General features: G+C 34.2%; 2 protein-coding genes across 2 annotated transcripts; both read right to left on the bottom strand.

Annotated features, from left to right (window-relative positions):
* Positions 1 to 6,233: 6,233 nt before the first annotated feature.
* Positions 6,234 to 7,273, bottom strand: LOC103235660 (olfactory receptor 8U9). The gene has a single exon (XM_007998669.3). The coding sequence runs from the start codon at positions 7,188 to 7,190 to the stop codon at positions 6,234 to 6,236; it is 957 nt and encodes a 318-aa protein (XP_007996860.3). The 5' UTR covers positions 7,191 to 7,273.
* A 6,965-nt stretch (positions 7,274 to 14,238) lies between these two features.
* Positions 14,239 to 15,198, bottom strand: LOC103235665 (olfactory receptor 8U8). The gene has a single exon (XM_007998683.3). It carries the CDS (start codon positions 15,196 to 15,198, stop codon positions 14,239 to 14,241), a length of 960 nt encoding a protein of 319 aa, XP_007996874.3.
* Positions 15,199 to 19,698: the final 4,500 nt, after the last annotated feature.

The following is a 19,698-nucleotide window of genomic DNA, read 5'->3' on the forward strand; positions in this document are numbered from 1 at the left end:
AGCCTCCGCCTCCTGGGTTCAAGTGATTCTCCTGTCTCAGATTCCTAGGTAGCTGAGATTACAGGTATGCACCACCACACCCAGCTAATTTTGTATTTTTAGTAGAGATGGGGTTTCACCATGCTGGCCAGGCTGATCTCGAACTCCTAAACTCAAGTGATCCACCCGCCTCGGTCTCCCAAAGAAGGGATTACAGGCATGAGTCTGCAATTTTTAATCAAATATAAGAAGCTACACATATGCATTTTATATTCTTCCTTTTTTCTTGCACAGTGTAATGTGTAGTATTCTTTTCTGCATTTTTGTCTTGTCAATATTATATTCTGATGATTCCTCTATATCATACCTACAAATCTTTTCTCATACATGGAAGGGCTGTCTCTATTCATGGATATTTGGGTGCAAATCTGTTGCTAATTTAAATAATATCCCAGTAAATTACCTTGTGCACATGTATTAGCTTGTATTAGTATTTGTGTCAGTATTCCTTTGAATATTTGAATTCTTTTCTTAGAAATATGATTGTTGAGTACCTGAAACTTTGCTAGATACTAGCAAATAATTATCCACAGATTGTTTGTTTTTTGTTTTTGTTTATTTGTTTGTTTGTTTTTTGAGATGGAGTCTCACTCTTTTGCCCAGCCTGGAGTGCAGTGGCACGATCTCAGCTCACTGCAACCTCTGTCTCCTGGGTTCACGCTATTCTCCTGCCTCAGCCTCCCAAGTAACTGGGACTACAGACGCCTGCCACCATTAGCAGCAGATGAGGGTTCTTATTTACTTTGTCTAGTCAAAACTTTGCATTTTGAAATCCTCATAAATGAAAAATAGTATCTCTTGGTATTTTATTTTTAAGTTGAAAGTACTCTTAACTTGATGCTATTCCTCCTTTCTTGTACCTATAAAATTGATTTTTTAACACACCACTTAGAATGGCAATATTAAAAAGTCAGGAAACAACAGGTGCTGGAGAGGATGTGGAGAAATAGAAACACTTTTACACTGTTGGTGGGACTATAAACTAGTTCAACCATTGTGGAAGACAGTGTGGTGATTCCTCAAGGATCTCGAACTAGAAATACCATTTGCCCAAGCCATCCCATTACTGGGTGTATACCCAAAGGATTATAAATCATGCTGCTATAAAGATACATGCACACGTATGTTTATTGTGGTACTATTCACAATAGCAAAGACCTGGAACCAACCCAAATGTCCATCAGTGACAGACTAGATTAAGAAAATGTGGCACATATACACCATGGAATACTATGCAGCCATAAAAAAGGATGAGTTCGTGTCCTTTGTAGGGACATGGATGCAGCTGGAAACATCATTGTCAGCAAACTATTGCAAGAACAGAAAACCAAACACTGCATGTTCTCACTCATAGGTGGGAATTGAACAATGAGAACACTGGGACACAGGAAGGGGAACATCACACACTGGGGCCTGTTGTGGGGTGTAGGGAGAGGGGAGTGAGAGCATTAGGAGATATACACAATGTAAATGATGAGTTAATGGGTGCAGCACACCAACATGGCACATGTATACATATGTAACAAACCTGCACATTGTGCACATGTACCCTAGAACATAAAGTATAATAAAAATAAATAAATAAATAAAAATTTTAAAAAAAAATACACCAGTAGGTAGAACTCTGATAACAACTAAATGAAAAAAAAATTTTTTTAAGTAAAAAAATAAAAAATAGTTGATTTTTTTGACATCAGGATTTCTACAAAATTATAACACTTTTTTGGCAGAACAAAAGTTCTAATAATTTTTGGTTAGATCAATCAGTGAGGGGAAAACTCATGGAAATCATTACATTAACTCTCATTTTAAAGACAAGGAAACGGTCTCTCCGATAAGGCTCAGAAGATTTAGATAATGTAAGTAGGTTTTGGGAGCCAAAGTGGGATTTCTTCAGAATATTGGCAGGGAAAATTCTGGAAGTTCTATGCTTTCAAAAATGTTAACAAAATGAGTGTTAAACAAATTGAAAGAGATTTTGTCAGTTCCTTTATTTATTTATTTATTTTTGAGACAAGTCTTGCTCTGTCGCCCAGGCTGGAGTGCAGTGGCGCAATCTCGGCTCACCGCAAGCTCTGCCTCCCGGGTTCACGCCATTCTCCTGCCTCAGCCTCCTCAGCAACTGGGACTACAGGCGCCCACCACCACACCCGGCTAATTTTTTTGTATTTTTAGTAGAGACGGGATTTCACCATGTTAGCCAGGATGGTGTCAATCTCCTGACCTCCTGATCTACCCGCCTTGGCCTCCCAAAGTGCTTGGATTACAGGCGTGAGCCACCGCGCCCAGCCAAGTTCCTTTTCTTATATCAGTGGGAATTATATCTTCAGGCAAAGGGCTATCATGTAAAATTTCCTTTTTTGTGGATTATTACTATGGGCTTAATATTCCATATAATACTTTTGAGAACATTTGCTTTGAGACTGTGCAACACTGCTGACAGTGACACAGTTGAATCTGGCTGCATTTGAAATGGAGGTGGCTAGAAATTTGATAGTGGTAGTTGTGATTCAAGCATTCTCTGTTAAGGCCAGGGTTCACTCCAGACAGAGTGAAAATGACTGAACTGATACAGAGGTGTATTTTTCTATGACATTCCTGTAAACTGCCTCACTTCCAAATGTGTAAACATTGAATTGAATACGAAAGAGCCAGATCTATTCTCCTGACTCGATGAAGAGTTGAATCCTTACAAACACATTGATATCTTTGAGACACTTGAGTGTAATTTAATGGCTGGTCATAAAGTAATTAACAAAATTCTAGATATTTTAAGAACTTTGAAAAAATTGTGACAACGTTTTCTTAAAAGTATTGAGTATTGTTTTAACTTATAATAGGTGAAAAATAAAAACTTAATCAGCAGTTATAAAACAAAGTCCATTTTGTTTCACTAAACTTTATTGAAGGTGAATAGATGGTATGATTTAACAATTTTCTTAAAAACATCACTTATAAGTATTTCTTATAAATAAAATCTTTTTTTAAGTTACAATGAATTTGGAATTGGGCCAACAAAAGAAACCATATTAAAATATATTGTTCAATTAAAACATTAAATTAAAATTAAATGATGAAGACTTATTTTTAATTTTTAATTTTTTAAAATTACAGCAGCTTTAGGAGTAAAAGTGGATTTGGTTTCATCAATGAACTGTGTAGTGATGATGCCTGAAATTTTAGGTCACTCATGTAGTGTACGTTGTATTCAATATGTAGTTTTTTTATCGCTCAACCCACCCTTTTCTGAGTCTCTAATGTCCATTTTACACTACCCTGTATGTCTTTGTATACCCATAGCTTAGTTTCCACTTATAAGTGAAAATATGCAGTATTTGGTTTTTCATTTTTGGAGTTTACTTATAATAATGATCTCAAGTTCCATTGCTGAAAAGTATATTATTTTATTTTTCGTGGCTGTGCAGTGTTCCGTGGTGTTTGTATGCCACATCTTCTTTAGCCACTCATGGTTGATGGGCACCTAGAATATTTCCATATCTTTGCAATTGTAAATTGTGCTGCAATAAACATATACATGCAGGTAGCCTTTTGATATAAGGACTTTTCCTTTGGGTAGATACCCAGCAATGAGATTGCTGGATCAAATGGTAGATCTGCTTTTAGTTCTTTGAGAAATCTCCATACTGTTTCTCATAGAGGTTGTGCTAATTTACGTTCCCACCAGCAGTGTATATGCATTCCCTTTTCACCACATCAATGTCATCATCTATTGTTTTTTTAATAGATGGCCATTTTAATAATGGCCAGTCTGGTTGGGGTAAGGTGGTATCTCATTGTGGTTTTAATTTGTATTTCCCTGATGATTAGTGATGTTGAGCATTTTAAAAATACATTTGTTGACCATTTGTTTGTCTTCTTTAGAAAAATGTCTATGTAATTTCTCCACTTTTATTTGTTTGGTTATCTTTTTTTCTTTTTGATTTGAGTTCCCTTTAGATTCTGGGTTTTAGTCCTTTGATGGATGCATAGTTCACAAATATTTTCTTCCATTCTATGGGTTGTTTGTTTACTCTAAAGATTATTTCTGTTGCTATGCAGAAGCTTTTTAGTTTAATTAGGTCCCATTTCTTTTTGTTTTGTTTGCATTTGCTTTTGGTGTCTTAGACATAAATTCTTTGCCAAGGCCAATATCCTGGAGAATTTCTCCCAGAATTTCTTATAAAATTTTTATAGTTTCATGTTTTACATTTAACTCTTTAATCCATCTTGAGTTGATTTTTGTATGTGATGAGAAATAGGGATCCAGCTTCATTCTTCTACATGTGGCTACACAATTTTCCCAGCACCATTTATTAACAAGGGTTTATTTTTTTATTTGAGCTTTTATTTTGGCATAATTTTAGAATTACAGAAAAGATACTAACATTTTACAAAGAATTATTGTATACTGTTCACCCAGCTTCTCCAGATGTTAACATTTTACCACATTTTTTTCTGAGGTTTTTGATAAGTTGAAGATATGATGCCTCTTTACCTTTATACACTTAAGTTATATTTACTAAAAGCAAAAATATTCTCTTAAATGACCATGCTACTATTATAAAAATCAGCAAATTAACAATAATAAATATACCTCATCGATAGGATTTTTTTTGACACTAAGGTACTTTTGTTTCATTTGTTAAAGTTCAAGTTGCTCTTTTAGTATTTTTTAATTAGGCTTTGCACCAGTCTTTTTAAATTAGGTGTTAATACCAGTGTCCCTGCCACGTCATCAGAACCAATAACTCTTTTTGGGTTCGACTAATAGGTCGTGTGTGTGTGTGTGTGTGTGTGTGTGTGTATGTGTATTTTATAGACAATGTTAATGACTCAAAGCTGCTTTAGTAATATAAAGTGGCATAAGTTTTACCAATTCAAGGTTTATAAATTAAAAGTGTTCAAGTCAGTCTTCACTGGAAAAAAAGATTGATTTTTAAATATTCCATGAAACAAAATTTAGCCTACTATTTGCAACTGAATAAATGTCATTTTCACTTCTCACAATATCAAGACATTTCTTTCATGATTTAAAAATAACATTTCTCCACTTGGAATTGTGAAGAAGTAACCAAGAATAGGAGATAATATTTGCAATCTACACATTTAACAAGAGATCAATAAACAGAATATATAACGAGCATGAACAACTCAATAGGAAAAAATAAAATCCACAAATCCAATTGAAACATTGGCAAAAGACCTGAGTAGACATATCTCAAAAGAAGACATACAAATGACTAAGAGGTATATGAAAAATGGTTTAATATCACTAGTAATCAAAGAAATGCAAATCAAAACCACAACAAGATATCACCTCATCCTAGTTAAAAATGGTTTTTATCCAAACAACAGGCAATAGTGGATGCTGGCCAGGAGATGATGAAAGGAGAACGTTCAAACACTGTTGGTGCGAATGTAAATTAAATTAATGCAGTCACTGTAAAGAAGAATCTAAAGGTTCCTCAAAAAACTAAAAGTAGAACTACTATATAATCCAGAAATCTCACTGCTGGATATATATCCAAAAGAAAGGAAATGAGTATATTGAAGAGATGTCTACACTTCCATGTTATTGCAGCACTATTCACAACAGCCATGATGTTGAATCAACCTAAGCTTCCATCAGTGGATGAATGCATAGAGAAAATGTGGTACATATACACAACAGATTATTATTCATCCATACAATTAATGAAATATTGTCATTTGCAACATCATGAATGATATTATAAGTGAAATAAATCAGACATAGAAAGACGAATATCACGTGTTCGTATATAGATATATAAACTCCTGGAGATAGAGTAGAATGATGGTTACCAGAGCAGAGACTGGGAAGTGTATTGGGGATGGACGGGGAGGGGAGTTAACTTTTGTCTGTGCTCTGCACATAACTAATTATATATCTTGATGATGACTTTTTATGCACTCTTCATTTAAGAAATGGAAAATTGGTATAAAATATGCAAGCAAATTAATAATTTTAAGATATTTTCCATTTGAAAAATAAGGGGTGTAAATTCTTATAGTTACTTTTATACCTAACATTCTAAGAGAAATTCTCTAGAAAATTGTATTACACAGCAAAAATATATGCATAGATCACATATTAAGAAACAGGAATCCTGATAACTTATACTGGGAAAAAAAAAATCATACCATGAAAGAAATCCATTTTTCCTTTCCTCAAGTTACTTTCTTAATTTTAACACAAAAGCCTGGGTTTTATTGATAATGACTTTCTTCAGAGCTTCTTTCACCTCCTTATTCCGGAGGCTATAGATTAAGGGATTCAACATGGGAATGACCACTGTGTAGAAGACAGAGGCCATCTTGTCTGTGTCCAGGGCATGGTTAGAGTTAGGCTGTAAGTACATAAAAATAAGGGTCCCATAGAATATGGTGACTGCCAGCATGTGGGAGCCACACGTCGAGAAAGACTTCTGTCTTCCCTCAGCTGAACGCATCCTCAGGATGGCAGAAATGATGAACATGTAGGAGACAAAGACAATTAGAAGGGAGGAAATGAACATGATACCAGCACAGGCAAAGATCCATAGCTGTTTGGAGCTAGTGTCTGAGCAAGTTAGCCTTAGGAGGGGCATGTCATCACAATAGAAATGGTTGACAATATTGGAGTGGCAATAGGAGAGATGGAAGGTTAGGATGGTGTGAAACAGTGCAACCAAGATGCTATAGCTATAGGGAGCAGCCACAAGCTGAATGCAGATTTTTGGGGACATCACCACCATATACATCAGAGGGTTACAAATGGCCACATATCGGTCATAGGCCATGGAAGCCAGTAGTAAGCACTCAGCCGTCATGAAGGCCAGGAAACAGCCTAACTGAGCTGCACATGCATTGAACGAAATAATATTTTGTTTGTACAAGAAATTCCCAAGCATTTTGGGTGTAATGACAGAAGAGTAACAGAAATCAACAAAGGCTAGGTTGCTAAGAAAGAAGTACATTGGTGTGTTGAGTTTTTCATCTGTTCTAATGAGTAGGATCAAACCCAGATTGCCTACTACTGTGGAAAGGTAGATGGATAAGAATAGCACAAAGAGGGGCGTCTTCAACTCCTGACGATCTGTGAGGCCCACAAGAATAAACTCTGTCACCTGGGTGCAATTGATCTGAGTCATACCCCTTCAGGTTGTCTGGATAAAAAGAGGAGAGTTTAATCAAGCTTAATATTTGTAATTTTTTTAATACCTTAATATCCTTAAAATCAATTTTATTGTTAACATGTAAGTGCTAATTTAGTATTAAAATTATTAGCTCACTTGGGGTCTGGGGATGGGACGGGATGAAAGGTAAAAGAAGATATTTTGTGGGAACACATATTTCTCTCTGCATAAATTTATTATATTTATAAAGGTACTTTACAAACTATGTCCATGTGTACATATTATTTAGCTCCCACTTATAAGTGAGAACATGTGGTATTTTACTTCCTAAGTTACTTCACTTAAGATAATGGCCTTCATTTCCATCCATGTTGCTTGCTTTCTTTTTGTGGCTGAATAGTATTCAATTACCCTTAAAAAGTAAATGTAAATTTGCCATTATGGCTATGAGGAAGTAAATATAGTGAATTTTGACAAACTTAGCATTTTTGTGATAAAGAGTTGCATCATTTTGATGGCAAGTAACTATTGAAAAATGGCATTTTGTAGGTATTTAAGTCAAGCAGGATGTAGTGGAAAGAATTCTAGATAAAATTGGGAGACCTGGAATTTATTTGTCATTCTCTAGCTACATAAACTTTGGCACATCACAAATTCAGTTTGTTCTTTAAGTTTCCTAATCTATAAAAGGTGTTATTTTCTGTCTAATATAATCATTGTTACTATCAAAAGAAAGTTATCTCCTGCACATAACAGGTATAAATATATTTTAAATTACAAAATAATGTTAAACCACAAAACTTGCTTCCCTGATGTATTAAAAGTTATATGTATGTAGAAGTCAGCAGAATCAGTTTACCACCCAGCTGTCAATGAATTATAAAAGAGATTATGCTGACTCCTACATACATAGTATGTATGGGTGGTCAAGGTCCTCCCTCTAGGACTTGAACATAGGAAGTCTGAGGAAATAAAAACAAAAAAGTAAGAACACATGGAAAATCCTTAAGTAATGGAAGTAGATAGGTATAGGTAAACTTTTACATGTAATGTACCTTTTAAGTTGAATACAGAGAAAAGTGTCTTAACATTTTAGTTCCTGAAATATAACCTCAGCAAATAATAAATTAACAAAAGAAACCTAATTGATATATTTTTATTATTTCCGGAAACAGCAGGGGAATATATCGGGAAAAGTTAGACACGAAAATTAAAAATAAAAATTTTTGAGTATGTGTGCATGCATGTTTCTACCACTTTCTATGAAGAAGATAACCACAGATAATATTTATCGCTGCTGCTGCTGCTTATTGTTACATGAAATATGTGTATCATCAAAGTTTTTAAAGACTTTTTGGTGTTCATACAAATACATAAATTTTGTTTTGAGATGATTAAGCAACTATTTGATAGGAAATGTAGTTTTCATGTCTGGAGATTCTAGGTAAGGCTGCACTGTTTGACAACTATAAGAAATTTATTATCTCACCTTGAAGTACCCCTTTATCTCATCTCAAAGGTAAAATGTGCAATATAGTTGAAAAAAAATTGTACATGACCTTTTACAATATAGTCCATGATGTTTTCCATCAAAATTCCAGCCACATCTCTTTCCTTCTTCCTCAAACAACACCGTAATCAATTAGAAAACTTATTTTGCAGTCCTCAAATGCAACATGCCCTTACATGTTACCCAGCTTTTATATGTGCTTTTGCTTACACTTATCTCTACCAGGTGAATGGCGAATGGAGAGCTGCAGTGAAAACGATTTGTTCTTCAAGGCTTCCCTGATTTCTAGTTCCCATGCTGTGTTACCATCTTTCATCTTTGTGTTCTAGAAGCATTGTATATATAATTCATTTACCTATATCACATATATGGCAACCACCTGGTTTCATATATTTTCTTTTGATAGACTACTGACTCCATGGGTGGAAGCCATGACATTTTAATTAATGTCTTAATGTAGCCCCTTCTGGATGCTTGGTAATGGGAAATTAATAATTAAAATTTTTCAGTAACCTTTCAATATTTATTTCACTGGTTCACAATTAATGTTCTTTACTTATAACAAACACATTAAATGACATATTGATAACTTGGTTTTGATGTGCTCACTTCTTATTTGGGCAAAAATAGGAAGGACAGTTTTAACGTAAATTGCAATCTAGTCAATTAAGTGTCCAACTTTTCCAAGTAGACTAATAAATTTCATCTTGGCATTCCCAAACTTTTTTTTCATCTCATACCAATAAGAAATATATCTTATATAACACATACATATGTAACAGAAATAAAAGTATGGAAAACACTAGCCTTATATCAGAAAATGCCATCTAAAATGTTATATTCTAAAGTTCATTATATTCTATGCTACTTTATTTTTAAAATGCTTATCTTGACCTTAATTTTGAAACATATTATTTGAACTTACTTGGGTAAAGGGTGTTCCTATTTCTTCTCCAAGTGGGTTTGGGCAGCAACAGAATATAGGGTTTTGACAGTGACTCTGTCTCATAGGATCTTATTTAGGAGAATGATGCAAGTAAAATGATCAGAAAAAATAGTTAATGACCCAAGGGATTCCAAAGCAGGCTACAGGTAAAATAACATTGTTCTCAGGCTTTGAGGAGCCAAAGATCTGTAGCTCTGTCTTAGCATGACATTATTGCTCTAATGTTCTTATTTTTGGAACACTATTTATTTATCAATAATTTTATTATTAATAGTGCTATTTATTTATTCATATTTAACTTGTTCATATTGTTGTTCTTGTTGCTTATTTATTTATATTCTTTCCCTTTTGTTGTTTCTTAGTGATAACATTTAGATTTATTTTTAAAAGAAATATAAAATTTTCCTTGCAAAAATTTTTACAACACATCTTCCAAAGAACTAATTTGCAACTCCCAATAATCTATTCCAGAATAATTTAAGACATGATACTCTTTATTTGGCTTACTCTTTGAAGTGCTCATGAAATATTTGTGTCTTTTTTAAGGATGTTGCTAACTGTTATTACTTAATTTCTATAGTTCCCTGGTCTATAGAGTAGCCTTTCAGATTTTTTTTTTAGCCAATCTGTGGCCATAGCAAGAGAAGAACATTATTATAATACTTATTACAGAACAATGCATCTGCTAGGAACTGAATTGTATCTCTCACAATTCATATATTGAAGCGTTAACTCCCAGTGTGATGATATTTGGAGACAACAACTTTGGGAGAAAATTAAGATTAGATAAGGTTATAAGGGAGGGGGTTAGTGCCCTTATAAGAGACACAAAAGTGTATGCTCACTCACTCTCCCTCTTTCTTTCTTTCTTTTTTTTTCTCTCTCTCCTCTATGCTCACAAACAGGAGGTCATGTGAGCACACAGCAAGGTGGTGGCTGCCTACAAGCCAGGAAGAGAGACCTAACTAGAAACTGAATGAGAAAGAATCTTGATCTGGGACTTCTTGTCTCCAGAACGGTCAGAAAATAAATTTCTGTCATTTAGACCACACGTCTAAGTTGTGGGGTTTTTTTTTGTTGTTTGTTTGTTTTTTACTGTAGCCTCAGTTGAATAAGAGAGCATCTCTAAAAAAGCAAAATAATCCTCTACGATGAGAAAGGCTTTGTTGGGGGAGGGTGGTAGGGAAGAGGATGGGTGGAAAGCAATTATAAAACTACTTTTTTCCCCTCCAAATATAGTGTATTTTCTGCTATCTGAGGATGAAGATGGACAAGATTCCCCAAATATGTCTTTTATAGATTTCAAATAGGAAGTGAAAATCACAATTGAGTTTACACATAGTCAGCTGAAAATACATAAATGAGAGGGCCAATAAGACATTTGATACAAACACTGGGATCCACTCATTAGCTGATCCCTTAGCTAGCTGAGCAGAAAATCCCAGTGACCACACACTATAGGAAATACAGATTTTACAGAATTAGTCCAAAAAGTTGCTAAGAAAACAAATGGCCACAATAAAAATTGTAACTATAAAAAGTGCTGGGCAAAACCAGCAAACCCAGAGTGTATGTATGTGCATGAGAGTGTATGTGTTTGTGTGTGTATGTGTGTAAGGTCTGATTGCTATAGTTGATACTGATGTAAAATGTCCAGGTTTGACAAAAATTAGGAACAAAGAATTAGGAAATTAAGTTCTGTCGATGAGAAAAAAAAAGCAATCAATAGAAACTTTTCACTGAGCATCCTTGCTGTTGGTCTTTCTATACAAAAACTGTAAAATCTCTGTTATAAACATATTAAAGAAAACAAAAGAGTCCACACACAAGAGTTTTTTTTTTTTTTTTTTTTTTTTTTTGAGACGGAGTCTTGCTCTATAGCCCAGGCTGGAGTGCAGTGGCCGGATCTCAGCTCACTGCAAGCTCCGCCTCCTGGGTTCACGCCATTCTCCGGCCTCAGCCTCCCAAGTAGCTGGGACTACAGGCGCCCGCCACCTCGCCCGGCTAGTTTTTTGTATTTTTAGTAGAGACGGGGTTTCGCCGTATTAGCCAGGATGGTCTTGATCTCCTGACCTCGTGATCCACCCGTCTCGGCTTCCCAAAGTGCTAGGATTACAGGCTTGAGCCACCGCGCCCGGCCTCACACACAAGAGTTTAAAGGATGAAAACAATATCTTAGCAAATGGGAAAAAAATTAAATATATACTTTTTAAAGAACCAGATGGAATATTTGGAGATAAAAATACAATAACTGAAATGAAAAATGTACTAGTTAGCCCAAACAGAATAGTGAGAAAGCTGAAGACAGAATTAGTAAAATTGAAAATAGGTAAATAAAACTTGTCTGTTCTAGAAAACAGAGAAGAATAATATTACAGAAAAATGAATAAAGTCCTGGTGACTTCCGGGGCACCAGAAAGTGGTACCAATAAAGTGTGCCATATCAAGTGTACCAGTAAAAAAAGGTGGAAGTCCCAAAAGGAAGGAAGGGAGAGAAAGGGGAAAATACTTGAAGAATAAATTACTGAAAACTTCTCCAATTGAAAAAAAAAAAAAACAATTAGCATGTGGATCTAAGGGACTCAACCAAACTTGAGTTACATTAACACCAAGAAACGTTTAGGCTTATCAAAGTCAAAGTGTTGAGAGTCAAAGACAGCAAAAAATCTTGAAAGTTGTTGATTGATTCTATAGAAAATCACAAGTTTAACAGATGACTTCTTACAAGGAAAACATGGAATGTAATGGGGTGACATGTCCAAACTGCTATAAGAAAACAATTGTCTACAGGGACTACTATATCCAGGCAAATTATATTTCAGAAATAAAGGTGACTTAAAGACTGGCCTGGGTAAATGAGATTAAGATAATTCATTGCTAGCAAATCTGCCTTATAATAAGTACAAAAGAATGTCTTTCAGAGGATAATAAATTATTTTCTATGAGAATTTCAGTCAGAAATACATGAATCCCACTGGAAATGGCAGATATGTCAATCGTTTTTTATATTTATTGACATATTGAGTCATATTATTGATACAGTCATATGTCTGTGTATATATAGTCTACATAAGTATTCTTAATTTATATAAATGATATATAATTGTATATTTCTTCTGTCCTCTTAATGACATAAAATTGCATACATATTCAATTGTAATAATACTGTCTTGAGGTTTATAAGTAGACACTGCAGATGTGTGTGTGTATGTATGTATTTACATAGTGCTATGCTAATGTTAATGTGAAGTAGATTGTGGTAAGTTAAAATCAATATTGAAATCCTTAGAGCAACCATTACTAATGGATGTCTGTGTGTGTGTTTGTGTTTGTACATATTTAACACATCAGAAATTAAATTTCTAACTTAAAATTTTTTAACACAAGGCGTTAGAGCTCAAACAAGGCAATAAAAAAAAAACATGAACTATTTAGAATATGAACAACATGAGAGATATAAATTCAGCCATATCAGTAATCGTGTTAAAAATGAATGGACTTAATGCTCTAATTAAAAGGGAGAGCTATTCAGAGTTCATTACAAAGACAAAATCCAATTATCAGCCGTTTACAAGAGACAAAATGTACACTTAAAATCACAAATATAATGAAAGTAAAATGATGGAATACTATTCCATGCTTATAATAACCGCAAGAGAGCTGAAGTAGTAATATTGTCAGAAAAATATAGACTTTTAGTCATTAAATGCTATCACAGAAAAGGAAGAGCATTTAATAATGCTAATAAGGAAAAAAATCAGTAAATTAAGTAACTAGAAATTCATGCAGAAATGACAAAAGAACCCTGAAATGTCTAAAATTAAAACTGACAGAAAATAAATGTAAATACATAATTTAACTTGGGATTTTGGTATCAGTCTTAATAACTGATAGAGCAAATAAAGAGAAAACCATAAAGCTACAAAAGGCTTGAGCAACACTATCAACCAGCTTGATCTGAATGAATCTGTAGAACGGCTCTTGATTTAACACCGGCTCTCTCATTAGCACTGCTATCATTTGGGGATGTATAACTTTTTGAGTGAGGGGCCATGTTGTGAATTGTAAAATATTTTGCAGCACACCTGGCCTCAGCCGTCTAGATAGCAACAGCATTCCTTCACAGTATCCTGTCATTGTGAAAATCAATAATAAGCCTAGGCATTGTCAAATTTCCCCCTGGAAGAAAAATTACCTCTATGTAGAGCCACTGTTGCAGGTAATTTAATTAAATATTATTAAATTTAATTTTAAATATACTATAAAATACTCAATGTATTGTTAAAGAACTCTTATAACCTTGAACGGGGCATTCAGAGTGCTTTCATTTTTTCTATTCTTGGCAGCACCTAATTGTATAACTATTAGATGAGATAATACATTTTAAAAATACATTTTTCCTGTGAGAAATGATGTAAATTCTTACGGTACTTTCTACATATAATATATGATTTTAAGTCAAAATGACTTACAAAAATGCAAAGAATAATTTTTTTTCAGTAAACAGATCTTTATTGCTTACCAATTACGAGCAAGGTACTCCAATAGTTATATTAATATGGGGGAAAATCTAGTTATGAAGGAATGCCCATTTTTGTCTATTGAACTCATTTTCTCAGTTTCAGAAACATGAAAGCTTGGTTTCTATTGATGATGACTTTCTTCAGGGCATCTTTTACATCTTTGTTCCTGAGACTGTAAATCAAAGGGTTCAACATGGGAATAATCACCGTGTAGAAGACAGAGGCCATCTTGTCTGCGTCAAGAGAATGGCTTGAACTTGGTTGTAAGTACATAAAGATCAGGGTGCCATAGAATATGGTGACCGCCAGCATATGAGAGCTACAGGTGGAGAAGGCTTTACGTCTTCCTTCAGCTGAGCTCATCCTCAGGATGGCAAAAATAATGAACATGTAGGAGACAAAGACAATCAAAACAGAGCAGATGAAAGTGATACCAGCACAGGCCAAAATCCATAGCTGTTTGAAGCGAGTGTCTGAGCGAGTTAGTCTGAGGAGAGGCAAGTCATCACAATAGAAATGGTTGACAACGTTGTAGTGACAATAGGAGAGGCGGAAGGTGAGGATGGTGTGAAATAGTGCCATCAGGAAGCTATAGCTATAAGGAACTGCTACAAGTTGAATGCAGATTCCTGGAGACATTACAATCATATACAATAGAGGGTTACAAATGGCCACATATCGGTCATAGGCCATGGAAGCCAGTAGCAAGCACTCCGATATCATGCAGGTGAGAAAGCAGCCCAGCTGAGTAGCACATGCATTGAAGGATAAAACGTTTTGTTTGTACAAGAAATTCCCAAGCATTTTGGGTATAATGACAGAATAGTAACAGAAATCAACAAAGGCTAGGTTGCTAAGAAAGAAGTACATTGGTGTGTTGAGTTTTTCATCTGTTCTAATGAGTAGGATCAAACCCAAGTTGCCTACTAATGTGAAGAGGTAGATGGATAAGAAGAGCACAAAGAGGGGCATCTTCAACTCCTGATGATCTGTGAGGCCCACAAGAATAAACTCTGTCACTTGGGTGCAATTTATGTGAGCCATCTAAATGTGGAAGTAGAGAAAAGAGTTACGTCTAAGTCATATTTTAATACTGGAAATCCTATATGTGGTGTTTTTATATTTATTATATTGTACAGAGTTTAATTGGATTTATTTAACTAATAGAGTGATGATTAGCATACTGAAATCCTGTAAATGTGATGGAGAGCAAAAAGAATATAACACCATATAAACATGTTTATATCTATAGCATGAACTTGCATGAATGTAGGGAATGAATCCTCACATAATCTTATCCTGTAAATTAGAGGAAAATTGATATTTGCTTTCCAAGAGATTTGGAAATTTATGTTTCTTTACAATTCAATTTGTGTCTCTGTTTTTTACCTTTTATTAAAAAAAGATTTAATTACATTTTATCCATTAATTTTTGTTTTTTTACTCTAAAGTGTATAATTATCTTTTCCTTATTCATTTTGACTAATTTTTATAATTGAATTATTGAATACCCAAATAGTATCAAATATCATATGTCTCTCCAATTCCCTTTTCTTCTCTCTCTCCCACCGTTATATCTAGTAATTGAAAATAGAGCTTTCTTTAAAAACTTATAAATTTCACACTCTGAAAATTACTATGCAAATAAATTTATAAATAAAATAAAAGCCTGTGTTTCTTCACTGTTCTTCAGATTTTACTAATATCTCTTGTGTATTTACTTCTGCTCAATTTATCAAAGAATCCATTTCAGTTATTTGTGGTGTGTATTAATAAACATATTTATTGAGCAACGTTATGTGGTAAGTAGTAACTTTCAAAAATAATTATTTACCTTAATTTCATTCTAAGTAAATTATATTTATTATATTTATAAGATATATTAGATATATAATATGTAAGTATATACTATATATCTTAAAACCCTAATACAGGTATAACTTTAATTATAGCAACATGGAAATTGATGGATAAGGACCTAGGAACCCATAAATTCCAAATCTCTAATTGCATGTTAAAAACTGGAAGTCAATTATGAGTTAAAATAGGAAAAAGAAAAGAGAAAAGAGAGGTAAATAAAAAGAGAATTTCTGTTTTTTGCACTGCTCAGACCAAACCCTTCTCAATAAGACTTAACTTTGAGACTCAAACTTTTTTATGACAAACCATAGAAATAAATAGTCGTTGTAAGATGGCATGGAACTAATAAATATAACGAAAATAGTACTTTTGTTTCCCTGGCATCCACTTGTATTACATATTCTTTTGTTTTCTAGCATAATCTGTTTCATTCTATTTAATCCAAACAACGCTTCTTGGGATCCTGAAAAGTGGGTTTATAATCTACTAGTAGTTACAAGCACAGTTTCAAAACCTGCACACTAGTCCCCACATACTGTACCATTTTCACTAACATGAGTAGATAAGCAACTTACCTTTAACAGTTCCTAGCTATACCACCCACTGTGATCATAACCAAGACTGTGAACATTCTATCCTTAACATTTCCCTTGATTTTGTCTAACTGCTACTCTCGTAGAAGGTTATTTCAATTCATTCATTTCTTTATTCAATAATATATAGTGGGAACTATTAATTTTTAGAGTGTGCACAGAGTCTGAAGATAGAGCAGTGAAAGAATAGACAGTAGTCCGGGCTGGAAAGAAAGCAAGCTTTATCCAACTTTCTCCTATTTTTCTGTCCGTCGTTTTTCTCCACCTATAAAACACAAAACTCTGAAATGTGTGCAGACAAACTATTTTACTTTGAATCCGAAGGAGAGCCTACATTATATGTGAAAGGGCATGTGACTTTTTATAGTATCATCTCTGAATATTTTTATTATCCTAGTTCCACTCAACTCTCCAATCACCAGGAGTATCCATTGTTTCAATTAATGATTGATCTCAATTTGCCAATAACAATATGCCTTTCCATACTTCTCTATTTTTAATCTTGCCGTCCCTACTTCCTTTTTTTTTTTTTGAGACGGAGTCTCGCTCTGTTGCCCAGGCTGGAGTGCAGTGGACGGATCTCGGCTCACTGCAAGCTCCGCCTCCCGGGTTTACGCCATTCTCCTGCCTCAGCCTCCCGAGTAGCTGGGACTACAGGCGCCCGCCACCTCGCCCGGCTAGCTTTTTGTATTTTTTAGTAGAGACGGGGTTTCACTGTGTTAGCCAGGATGGTCTCGATCTCCTGACCTCGTGATCAGCCCGTCTTGGCCTCCCAAAGTGCTGGGATTACAGGCTTGAGCCACCGCGCCCGGCCCCTACTTTCTTTCTTTACAGAAAAATAGACAGTGAAAATGGAAACTCAAGCTCTGCTGAAATATCACACTTTAATGAAGAGCTCCTTAATTTTTCCTTCCCATGTTGAGTTAACAGCTTTCATATTTGTCTTCCAAAGACATTTTAGACATACCTAATCTATATTTCATCCCTTATTACAACCATCTGTTTCCATATATCTTCCCCTGATAGACTTTAGACGCTTTGTGGTTGAAAGTCATGCTGTTTGTATTCATTTCCTAATGTAGTCTCTTCTAGATGTTAGATAATGAGGAATTAAAGATTAATTTTGGAATGACATTTGAATATTTCTTCCCCTTGCCCCTAGGTTATATTATTTTCTTTGGAAAATATCTCTAGAGACATACTAGTAATCTATGTCTAATGAATGCCCCACTAATCCTGGGTAAAATTTCTAGCTCCTGCAAGAGGGGAAAGCAGAGTTTGGGCATAAAATATATAATTTGGTCAATAACAGAACTGTTTATTTCCAAACATTTAAAAAAATTCTAAACAGGATTTTTTATTTACTTCAATCTAATAAGAAATATTTTAAAATAACAATACATACACACATATACAATTAAAATAAGAGAAAACTATTTTATAAAATGTACTTATGTGTAATGTTTTTTCTCTAATTATTGTATTGCACTCTTTTATTTTAAAAATACTTATCTTGAGTTATTATAGCAAATGTATTAGCTCTAAATGAGTCAAAGCCCACCTCTTGAAATACGCTCTCTTCTACCTGGGAAGAGGATACCTGTATTTCTCCTCATAATAGGTGTAGATAGCAATGACTATTTGGTTTTTGTCAGTGTCTCTCTCCCAAAGGATCTTATTACAGAGTATGAAGCAAGTAAGATTATCATAAAAATTACAGTCTGTGCTTCATTGGAATTGCAAGGCAGGCTAAAGATTTATTGATCTGATCTGTTTTTAAATAACTGCAGATGTGAAGCTGTGTTTTTAGTATGATGTTATTATTAAGGATCCCCTAACTTTAAAAACATTATTATATTTTTATGTCTTACAAAATATATTTGGTGTTGTAGATTTAGTGTCAATCTTCAATATTGGTTTTGAAAGGCACGTAGCTAACTACTTTTTTTGAAAATTCTCACAGATAGCTTTCCATGAAATGTGTATCCAGTTCCTCCAAGGACCTACTCTTGAATACTATATGCATGAGACATTTTGCAAAAGCTCTGGGCATGTGTGTATGTCCTAGTCACTCCAAACCAGACAATGGATAAGAAATGTCTTGGCAATTCCTGTGTGAGTAAGAAGAGTGGATTTGTATATTTTCTATATTGGCTATGAATTTAAAATCATACCTGTAGTTTTCTGTCAAGTAAGTTTCTAACAATAACACTAGCTTTATGAACACAGTACTTTGACTGAAACAGAAAATGTAACAAAAGCTTAGAAATCACAATTTAGTTAAATGATGTAAATATTAATTAGGATATAGTTAAATGATGTAAATATTAATTAGGATAAGACACTGACATTCTAGCAGTTTCTAAAACATGGCCTTTGTGTTCTAGTACTAAGGTTTGAGTACTTGCTATTCCCTCTGCTTGGAACACTCCTTCTTCACATAGTCACAAGCCCTACTTGCTCTCTGATATTATTTTATTTATTTGCTTATTATCCATCTTCCTTGTCAAATAGAACTCCAGAGGAGAAGAAACTTTGTTTTGTTCATCACTGTACCTTTCGGGCCTAAAATACTATCTTGCACAAATTAAGTACCCAATACATATTTTCGAAAGATTGTAATATATAAATCTTCTGTATCATGTGGCCATTTTGTTGAAATAGATACTTTCATGGTCTTTGCAATTTTGACAGATTCAGGAACAAAAAATCAACTAAGGCTATAACAAGTGTTCACTCACAGCTTGATAATTAATGGAGTTATTAAAAATATCATTCCTCGAACTTTTAATAATATTCAAAAGTAGGTGAATCCTGATGGCTGAATTTACTTTTACCATCAGAGACTAAACTTTATTATTACTACTATTGTAATTATTCAGTAACATCAATACTCCTTCAGTAGGTATATTGTATGTTGGGCATTATGCCACACACGCTTTCAAAAGTTGTCAAATTGCATTATCTATGACATTTCTACTAAAAAACATTTGGGGTTTTTTTTTTTTTTTTTTTTTTTTTTTTTTGGAGACGGAGTCTCACTATGTCATCCAGGCTGGATTTTAGTGGCATGATCTTGGCTCCCTGCAAC

The sequence above is a fragment of the Chlorocebus sabaeus genome, chromosome 1 (assembly GCF_047675955.1).
Source record: "Chlorocebus sabaeus isolate Y175 chromosome 1, mChlSab1.0.hap1, whole genome shotgun sequence".
Classification (NCBI taxonomy): domain Eukaryota; kingdom Metazoa; phylum Chordata; class Mammalia; order Primates; family Cercopithecidae; genus Chlorocebus; species Chlorocebus sabaeus.

Excerpts from the sequence above, each read along its gene's own strand:
- LOC103235660 (XM_007998669.3), bottom strand. The coding sequence starts at position 7,190 with ATGACTCAGATCAATTGCACCCAGGTGACAGAGTTTATTCTTGTGGGC.
- LOC103235665 (XM_007998683.3), bottom strand. The coding sequence starts at position 15,198 with ATGGCTCACATAAATTGCACCCAAGTGACAGAGTTTATTCTTGTGGGC.